A 10,224-nucleotide genomic window follows, 5' to 3' on the forward strand; every position below is an offset into this window, starting at 1 on the left:
TAGGAGCGAGATGTATAGTTATGCTGAACAATCAAATTAAACGACGATTGGTACTTTGGAACGACAGTCGTTCATCGTTTAAGTAACTTAGTTCTTGGCCCGAATGGTCATTTATTGCTTGATTGACCCAATAGTCAGCTAAAATACCTGTAGTGTGTACCCAGCCTTGAGGCTTGAAAAAATGATCTGCATGTTTGTTAATATTTGTCAATGTTATTTTTTTTTTGCTTTTTAGAACCTCATCTTTAATAACTATTAAATTATAAAACGCCCAAAACTTACACTAATAGTGAGATTTGTATTAAATACACAGAATAAGAGGACCTGTACCGGACAATTGATCAGACTTCACAAATGGAGACATTTCCAGGATAAAAAAAAATTCCATGGACTATGTTACAGAAGCCTATGAATGAAAAGACAAATACTATACATAAAGTTCTGCATAAAGAAAACAATGTATGCCAAAACGTGAATAAATTATTTTTATATAGGGCATGAACAAGTTATAGGTATGTCTAGGTACTGTCAGGCCATGGACATCAGTGTTTTGCTTTGGAAATCAGAGACATTTTACGCAACTTTCTAGAAAAGTGCAGAAAGCGCCCACACTCATACATTAAGCACAGATAGGAGTACAAAGATGGCGGCCAATAGCCTTCCGCCTCTCAGACAGCGCGTCTGAGAGGCGCAAGATGGCGGATTTCCGGTGTCCTAATGACATTCCTCACCCGGTGTATGAGTGACGCATGCGCGGTGGAGACTGCTTGTCAAGATGGCGGCCCGCTGTTCCTCGCGTTGCCTCTCAGCTGCTCTAACTGGAGCTCGCAGCCAGCTGCCTCCTGGGGTACATCGGTGGCACCGAGGTGAGGGGTCCCTGCTGCTGGCTCTGCGGACAGCGGCCGCCCGGGTGTCTGCCGGAGGTGAGTGTCTGCAGTGAGTCCATGGAGGACAGCTAGTGGCCGGGGTCTCTCTGATGTGTGCTGGACTCCCAAGGTTATTCTGCTTTGTGGCTTTAGGACAGGCTTTAAGCCATATGTGAAATCTCAGGCTGCAGTGGGGTCACTGATCCTAACACCTGCTGGGACTTGTAGTTCCTGCTGGGACTTGTAGTTCCTGCTGGGACTTGTAGTTCCTGCTGGGGCTTCTTGCAAATGTTTGGTGCCTTTTGTAAAGCCAATTTTTCAGTATTAGCAACACTGTAAAAATTGTGTTCTTTTTATAACTACAATTTAAACCTAGTGTTATAGTGAGAGTGATGTTATAAAGGAGATGACGTGTTGGCATTCTTTGTGTAGAGACTAACCTTGGCAGTGAGGGAGGGGGTTTGTAATAAAGAGGGAACACTATATTTATTAAAGAATATTTAAAACTACACTACCACCTATTGTAGCATTTTACTAAGGTGCGCCTGTCACATGCAGTCATTTTTCTCAGGTTCGCCTGTCACATGCAGTAATTTTTCTCAGGTTCCTTCAATCCTCCCACAGTCTTCATCATCAGACAAAAACTGGGGTAATGGGGTTGGGGGGGAGCGAGATGAGAAATCTCAAATTGCAATCTCCTGAGTGCAGCTTGTGATTGGTTCTTTTGCCCACACCACGAGGAACAGGTCTTCTGTCTTTTTAAAGTGACAAGCAGAAATTATTTGCTAGGTCTGTATTTCTTTACTAAAAATACTAAATAGGAGGATTGCAGTGATGAAATCTCATAGGGTTTTATTGACCTCTCATTGAGCTATACATCATGTAACAGTTGTGTATCATCTTTTTGTAGCCTATACTGGAAATGTCTCACACTTTCACACAAGTTCATCAGTTTGCAACAAGACAGACTTTTACCAGGTTCTGGGGGTCTCGAGGAATGCGACCCAGAAAGAAATCAAGAAGGCCTATTATCAGGTAATTATTAATAAGATTGAGATTGAAAATATATTGTTTAAAAATCTGTGCCTTAGAAAGATCAGGATCTGCAACAAACATACATCTTAAATATTTGTAGCCCAAAACTGTAATTTCCACTTTCAAATTCCAAATTTCCTGAGGGAAGAAAATGGGAGCCAGAACCTCACTTTTTCAAAATGTAATGTTAGGATTTCTGCAGAATCACAACATGCTTTACAATGACTAGTCCAATCCATAATATTGCTTATAGCTAAGTGATGAGTGACCTGCTTTCTTTTTTTTTTTTATTTATTTATTTATTTATTTTTAATAAAAACTTACTGATGTTGTGTAAATGCTGGGGAAAGACTTTCCAGACATTTCCTTAAAAGACAGACAAAATGCAGGCTTGTGCCAAGGTAGATGTTTTCCTACGCAAGTATGCAAAAATGTTTATGCTGCTTGATTAGGGTCACAATTATATTTGAGCGAGGTTGTTCTAGAAAGTGTTCTATAGGGCACATTGGAAGCTATTTGAGAGGATGGGGGCGGCTCTCTCTACGTGTCCTGGTTGCACAATGGTCCTAGTACTACATGTACTGGTCTCTTTTGATGTCTGGAGGTTTATATATTGATAAGTATAGTTAAGCTTTATTTTCCCCATAGTTAAAGTCATTATATTTATAGTCTTATACGCATGCAGTGGCCTACTAATCAAAGCATCCATCTGTTCTTCATATGAACCCTATACTCCTGTCTGTTTTATTCTACTGTGTCTTTCTGCACCCTCCAGTACTAATGACTGACTGCTATACAGTAAAAGGTTATGGGAAACAGGTTTACAGTTGTAGGTGACCAGCTCTGCACATTGGCTTATCCTTTATGGAGGTTCAATGTCAACAGGGGTCCTGCACACTCAGAAGAAGTAGTTTAGGGGAATACCAACCTATAGAGAATACTAGATAGAATCTGGTTGCTTTGGGCAACATCTCCATTTTTACTTTTTATAAGGTTTGATACATTTACCCCTGAATGTTGAATGCAATGGTTGGATACTCAGGAACCTGATGATACAAATGGAATTATAAACTGTTTCATGGGTTACAGGGTTATAGTTAAAGCTGTTGTGATCTGGTGTTGGCAGATATAAAACAAATAATATTTTGTATCTAAAATTATCTGCATTTTGTCTTTTCTCTAGCTGGCCAAAAAATACCATCCAGACACAAACAAGGAGGATCCGCAGGCCAAGGAGAAGTTCTCTCAGTTGGCAGAAGCATACGAGGTATCTGACATTACACACCTGACCTGGGATGTAAATATATTGTTAAACTCCTGTAAATAATAACTGTATAATTGGTGAGTTCTCATGAAATTGTTTATTAGGAAAATGTGTAATATAAGGAATAATGCACTTCCTACTTTAAAGTACTTAAATTTATGGCATCATTTTTCTTTTATTGTCTCTTTAAAATGTATTAAAATTGGTTAATCTTATTAGGCTTTTAATTTGGCAGCTTTGTGCCATGGTCTGGTGAGGTAGAAAGTTACCAACCACAGCCTAGAATGGGATTCTTGCAACAACATAATCTCAGTTTGAAAAGTGAACCACATATTGTATATATGTACAGGGCCTGTATGTGGAGTGGGCATGGATGGTTGAGGTAGTATGCTTTATAGTTGTTGAAATATAATTTAACTTTTAATATTTTTCTGCAAAAGCTGTATAACCACCACCACCCAGTCAGTCAGTCCAATATTTATTTTGTGGCCTTTACAATTGTTAAAAAAAAATATAAATATATATATATATATATATATATATATATATATATATATATATATATATATATATTCTTATATTCTTATATTTCTATATTGTTTTTAGTACAAATGGGTATGAATTTACTCTGTGACATTAGTGTATTGGTCGCTTACAAACAGTGGAGGCAGCCACTTTGTAAATTCGTGATATCGCTAGTGATAGGTTATATTCTCATGACACACAAGGGCTGTTCCTATTGTAGATAATTGGTTCTTTAAAACCGGAACCTTGTCTGATTCAAGAGCTGTAAGCTGTTGGTTATTTTCTGTTTGTAGCAATATATTTGTGCCATCTTCTATCAGGTATGTCACAATCTCTCTTCCCATCTGCAGAATGTACAAATAACTGATCCCGTTTGTTTTTGTACTAAAAGGAAGGCCTGTGATGCCTATGTTGGAGGCTACCAGCCGCTTGTCCACCAGTGTAGTTTTGTGGTTTATATTCACAAACCGATTCCCGCTTTCAGGTCCTGAGCGATGAAGTGAAACGCAAGCAGTACGATGCGTACGGCACTGCCGATTTTGCAGCGGGTGCTAGCGGAGGTGGACAGCAGTACTGGAGAGGTGGTCCCACTGTGGATCCTGAGGAACTCTTCCGCAAGATCTTTGGGGAGTTTTCTGGATCGCCCTTCGGCGACTTCAATAATGTTTTCGACCAGCCTCAAGAGGTGAGTTTTGCTGATCCCACTTTAAGTGAACAAAAGTGTGTAAATATCCTCCGATCACAACAAGTGAAGTGTTCCTGTCAATCGCTGACTGTGGCGGCATTTTTCAATTGTAAGCCGTATTCTACTTTGACTCCTCTCTTGTGCAGTACATCATGGACCTCACGTTTACTCAGGCAGCCAAGGGCGTAAACAAAGAGCTGTCTGTTAACATCACAGAGACATGTCAGAGGTGCAATGGGAAAGGAAACGAGCCTGGCACTAAACTTCAGCACTGTCACTACTGCAATGGCACTGGCATGGTAAGTGGAGCAAATATCGTCCATCCTTTGCAACCATCATCACACCTGTTGTTCTTTGGTGCCCGTCATCTTTATTGGACCAACCATGTGATCAGACTGTATCTTTGTAGGAGACCATAAACACCGGCCCCTTTGTTATGCGATCAACGTGTCGGCGCTGTGGTGGGCGGGGTTCAACAATGACCAATCCCTGTCTGTCCTGCCGAGGGAGTGGAGAGGTCAAGCAGAGGAAGTCTGTGACTGTGCCAGTCCCCGCTGGTAAGTGTTTACTACAGTTGTATACGCCGCCCAGTGGTCATTTACTAACAAGGTGGAACAACGCATAGGCGGTAATTCAATGCAGCCAATCAGCAATTGGCTTTTTTTCATGATATGCAATAAAAGCTGCTTGCTTGCTATAGATCACTGGACATTACCACTTTGCTCCTTGTTGGTATAGAGCTCCCAGCCTTTCTCAGTTTGTGTGCATTTTGCTTAGTAATTGCATTTTGTGCACCAGATGTAATTTGTTGTCATCTTTGTTTCACACTGATGTGAAATGGCAGAATTTTTATACTTTGTCTCCAACAGGCGTGGAAGATGGGCAGACTGTTCGGATGCCAGTGGGGAAGAAGGAAATCTTTATCACATTTCGGGTTGGTATAGTTAGCTGGCTCATTATCTTTAGGTTTATCAGAGTTAAAATCTAATTTTTAACTGTTGTCTGTGAATGTTTCTCTCACAAAAGTTAATAAGTTCTGGATGTTTGGAAATTCTGAAGTCTGCCCAGCAGAGGGCAATGCCCTGCACTGATTTAACCCTCGATTTTGCTTGCAGAGTAAAGCAGAAAAGCATATGATAAATGTGTGTTGCGGGGCACTAATGTCATAGTTGAAAGATCAATCATGTCTCTTGTTTCAAGTTAGAATTCTAATCCTTCACTATTCTCTACTCCAGTTTTACAACATCAGCCTAGTGAATTGGTAGATATTTGGACTCCAGGTTCACTTTATTCCATGTGGGGTCCTGCTGATGGTATTTTTTGCTCTGCTCACTCAAGGATTTTGTTTGTCTATGGGCTGAATGCAACAAATAGCGAAACTACAGTTTACAGCACAGTGACAATCCAGTGATACTGAAGGAGAAGAGGCGCTAAAGATGACCACGACTCTGACATTGACGTTTGTTCCTATGGATACATTGAATCCATACAGAAATACAATCTGTTTAAGCAAAACTATAATATATACATCATGTTTTTAAATATTTGTATTAGGGATTAAAAATGTATTATATAATAGTGTCTTGTCGTGATATTATGCATTGATTACAGAAGGTTCACTGGTGGCAGCCCACCCGCACAGGACGTCCATCACTCCCTCACAAGGGGAATTAGAGACAATACCATATACATGTCTGAACCCTAACCCCCTCTATTCATGCATATAGTACTATATAAATGGGTGGGTTATACACCATTTCCATTTGACTACTCCTGCACTACCGATAAAGGCCTGCCAGAGTTCTGGACTTCCCTAACAGGCCTTCCAATACCTTTGTTATACAGTGAACAACTGTGTCTTATTCCTTTGTCATGATGACCAATCTTTCTCATTGTATCAGTGATGGATTATAAATTGCTTTCTGTGCAGAGTATTTCAGGATTTAAACTGAGGCTCTTGTTTTACTCAATGTTAACTTAAACATGTCTACATCTTGGTGTTACTTGTGCTTCGTCCAAGTGTTTATTAATGGGGTGCGGTATCCTTGATAAGGTTGCTGAAAATGACTTGCCATGTAACCTGTTGCACTGCTGAGTTACCTTGACATTGTTGTGATGTAACAATACATTACAGGTACAGAAGAGTCCCCTCTTCAGACGGGCTGGGGCAGATATCCACTCGGACCTCCATATTTCCATCGCTCAAGCAGTCTTGGGTGGGACAGCCCGGGCGCAAGGACTGTATGACCCTATCAATGTTGCTGTAAGTTTTCTTCCTGAAATCTAGATCCTGTATGAATCGTTTTCCTTTCTCCTACTGTTGCCTATCTGTTGGTGTGTGTCGTTTCTGTATCCCCCTCATCTATCTGTGCTTGTTCCCAGATACCAGCAGGCACACAGGCAGATCAGAGTATTAGAATCGGCGGCAAAGGCATAACGAGAATGAACAGTTACGGCTATGGAGACCACTACATCCATATAAAGCTTAAGGTTCCGAGGTGAGTGGGTTAGGGAGATGTAAGTGCAGTCCCAGGTGTGACATAAAGACCCTGGTTCACCCACTTCTCTGCTTCCACTTAGGAACCTGACTGACAGACAACGGACACTGATGCTGAGCTTCGCTGAAGATGAGACAGACATGGAAGGCACAGTGAATGGAATCACAAACACGACGACAGGTAGATAAAGCTCTAATCCAAAGGATTCTATCTGTAAAGGAGACTATTCCAAATAGGGGAGTACAGAAGAAAATGTGTTTAACATGCTAATTACACTACATGAAGGATTTACCTCCATTTCTGTGTCCTCTTCCTGCATGTTTGTCAGAAATTATAAAGTGGTTAAATTGTATGTATACCACTTACCTAAATTGTCTCAAATTCAGCACTTTTACATGGAGTAAAAAATATTAATTTTATCTAAAGGTAGTACATATTCACAATCTTTACCTACAAATAACAGATTCTTAAGTAATGAACCCTACAGTCATTTTTAACCGTGGAAATTAATTGTTCTATGACGTATTTTCAGAATCTTTAATTGTTTAAAAGAAGAAAAATAAACTCCTTTTTGTTCTGTACACAAGTAAAACCATTTTTTCCTGTACTCCCGTTTACAGTATTATGAGTGAAACGTTTTTGCTGCGTTTGAAATGATTGTTCCCGTTAGTGAAACTTCCTGCTCTCGCTTCATCTCACTCTGTTATGGGCAACCGTCAGTTGATAGTCTACGCACACTATAACCCAGCCACCCATGGATATCACAAAAACAAATTCTAGGTGTGGTTGAAAATAAATGAAGATTGGTACAATTACTGGACCTATTTTAGAAGGAATGCTCCCAAACAGTCTGTTCAAAAATGAGAGTAGAACACATTGGTTTGGGGTGGCAAAAGCCTCTGATGCCTGTTGTTTGTGCCCACTAGGCAGTGCCCAGCAGAGATCTGCAGCTGTTGAGGACAGTCCTGACACTGAGCAGGCAGGGGAGAACAAGGAGGGATTCCTAAGCAAATTAAAGAAAATGTTTAGTTCTTGACGGTAGGAATAGCCCATTTTTATTTGTCTCGTATAGAACATGCGCTCTCTGTATTACACCAAACTAAATCTGCCGAGAGTTCGGTGTAGACACTTACTGGGCCTGATTCATTAAGGAAAGTAAAGCAAGAAAATTAGTAACTTTGAACCTTGGCAAAACCAATGCAAGGGGTGCAAATGGGTTTATTGTTTTGCACATAAGGAAAATAATGGCTGTTTTTTCACGTAGGATGCAAATACTTGATAGCTTTATTTTTACACTGAAATTGAAAGTTGATCTAGGACATGCTCTACCCCAATTATAAATCTGTCCTCACATTTTAAATTTACCTCCCCCTCCAATACAACATGATTTTGCCAAGGTCCAAAGTTACTTTTTACTTTCCTTAATGAATCGGGTCCATTGTTTAGGAAATGTTTATTGGTTCCACACCAGTGTGCCCGCGTATCAGAAATGTGTGTGTCAGATGTACAGGAAAATTTGTGTATTTATGTTTAACCTCCATCATTGAGTGCTGACCACAATCAGAACTGATGGGTTGGTTATGCCAAGATTATTTTAGCCATAAATTCACATTTCCCGGTGGCAGCAGTTCTAAAATGATCACACATATAGTGGAGCCACTGACTCCATGTTACTTTACCTTGACATTCTGGAGAGGTTAATTCTTTCATTGCTCTGATAGAGAATATCTTCAGGGATATGAGAATCATGCCTGAGCTCAGGTCCCAGACCCTCACAATTACCAGCTGCAGCTTTCTGCTAGGAACGACATCTGTGCTAACTTCTGCACACCAGTCCTGAATATCTATTACCTTATGGTTTTATACACTGTGGAAGTACTGTATTTTTACACCTTAAGACAGACACACAAGATGGATAAAAAAGTGTATCTGTCTTGTGCTTCTGTTTTGATCTGTGCTATCTGGGCTGACGTCAGATTGACACATCAAGTGCCACATGGGAAATTGCATATTGTCTCATTCTGGATTTTGTAGTTTTATTTCAGCTTGTGAGACGACACAAAGGTTTTGCTTCTCCTGCTAGATCTTTTACATGGGTTAATACGTTGTCTTGCACTTCCCATGCTAAACATTGTTAGATGTCTTTGTACACTTTGGCTGATTTATTGTCCATGCTAATTAATATCTGTACTTTGCAGGAAAGAGATCAGCTGGAAACTAAGAAATAGTTTGGACTCTTCTTGCCATGGACACACAGAACATTGTAATGTGGCACCTTAATTCTTGGAACTTGCCCTGCGTGACACCAGACAGACCGGATCAGTTTACTGCCATCTGCGGACACTCGTAATGCAGGAGCACAGCCTGTCTCGCTGTAAATGAAGGACTCTCCAGGACTGGCCAAGCTCTTTGTTCCTTTCAGTTTAAAGCCCTTGTATTAATTTTTTGGACAAGTTGCAGAGCATTGCTATAACCTACTTGTGTTCGTTCTCACCATGAAAACATGGAGGTCTCCAGTTGTGGAATATATTTAGGTACCCAAAATATATATTACTTAGGTCACCAGGGTGGACATGCAAATATTGACTTTCTGCTTCACCCCATGTGTGAAATGATGACTTTAGTATCACATGTTTGTATCGAGTTACAGTGTAGTAAATTTACTGTACACGAGGAGGAAACATAACATCCAGTTTCTAGATAAAGCATGTTTGATTTTTTTGCATCTGGATTCTGATGCAGTATCAAATGTGACCTGGCACCTTTATCCATGAATGTCTTATAGTCTACAACAGTACAACAACTAGCATATGAGCTTTGTTGGACCCGGTTGCTGCAGGTGTTCATTACATAAGTGCTGCCGGCTGTGAATATTTCTTCTAATCGTTATTTGTGTTTACTCACTGACAGAAAAAGTGACTGGGAAGCTGTGATCATCCGTTTGTTGTGGAGAGCTATAGCGTTTAATATATGGCCCCTGTCCTCATTCTCTGCCGTTTATTTTATTTCTCTTATTTTAAAACATAAGATCTCTTCTGGCAGGGCTTTATAAACTGTCCATATATGTGCTGTTATAGACACAGGTCTTACTCATACTAGGGATACCCTTATGTGTGTACCTGCATTGCACTAATCTATGTTTTCTCGGACAGGAAATGTTTGCTCTTTTGGATGTTAGAGCTCATCCGTTATGCCTAGGGTGTAGACTACTAAATTGTAACATTAATGCACATAATTTTAGGTAAATATTTTGAAGCAGCCCATGTCAAAAAATATTTTCTGTCCTGTGCTCATCGGTGTAGAGATGTTTTGCTGCTTGTTCCAAATAGCCTATAAAATTTCTGCCATTCA

The 10,224-nt window shown here is 40.1% G+C and overlaps 1 protein-coding gene across 2 annotated transcripts; it reads left to right on the forward strand.

The window, feature by feature from the left end:
• The first annotated feature begins 738 nt into the window (after window positions 1-738).
• Window positions 739-10,224, forward strand: DNAJA3 (DnaJ heat shock protein family (Hsp40) member A3). 2 transcript variants are annotated; one of them, XM_075179428.1, is made up of 12 exons: window positions 739-923; window positions 1,777-1,901; window positions 3,085-3,168; window positions 4,175-4,375; window positions 4,522-4,674; window positions 4,785-4,932; window positions 5,245-5,309; window positions 6,510-6,638; window positions 6,758-6,873; window positions 6,956-7,053; window positions 7,800-7,911; window positions 9,072-10,224. In XM_075179428.1, the coding sequence occupies exons 1-11, from the start codon at window positions 776-778 to the stop codon at window positions 7,907-7,909; spliced, it is 1,377 nt and encodes a 458-aa protein (XP_075035529.1). In that variant the 5' UTR covers window positions 739-775; the 3' UTR covers window positions 7,910-7,911; window positions 9,072-10,224. The 2 variants fall into 2 exon arrangements, with proteins under 2 accessions (XP_075035529.1, XP_075035530.1); XM_075179429.1 differs by lacking the exon at window positions 7,800-7,911.

This window comes from Mixophyes fleayi, chromosome 7 (assembly GCF_038048845.1).
Source record: "Mixophyes fleayi isolate aMixFle1 chromosome 7, aMixFle1.hap1, whole genome shotgun sequence".
Classification (NCBI taxonomy): Eukaryota; Metazoa; Chordata; class Amphibia; order Anura; family Limnodynastidae; genus Mixophyes; species Mixophyes fleayi.

What these genes read in the sequence shown, in the direction of transcription:
- DNAJA3 (XM_075179428.1), top strand. Translation starts at nt 776, where the DNA reads ATGGCGGCCCGCTGTTCCTCGCGTTGCCTCTCAGCTGCTCTAACTGGA. An exon ending in TTTTCGACCAGCCTCAAGAG is followed by an intron (nt 4,376 to 4,521) that starts GTGAGTTTTGCT and finishes TCTCTTGTGCAG; the next exon opens with TACATCATGGACCTCACGTT. An exon ending in GACTGTGCCAGTCCCCGCTG is followed by an intron (nt 4,933 to 5,244) that starts GTAAGTGTTTAC and finishes TGTCTCCAACAG; the next exon opens with GCGTGGAAGATGGGCAGACT.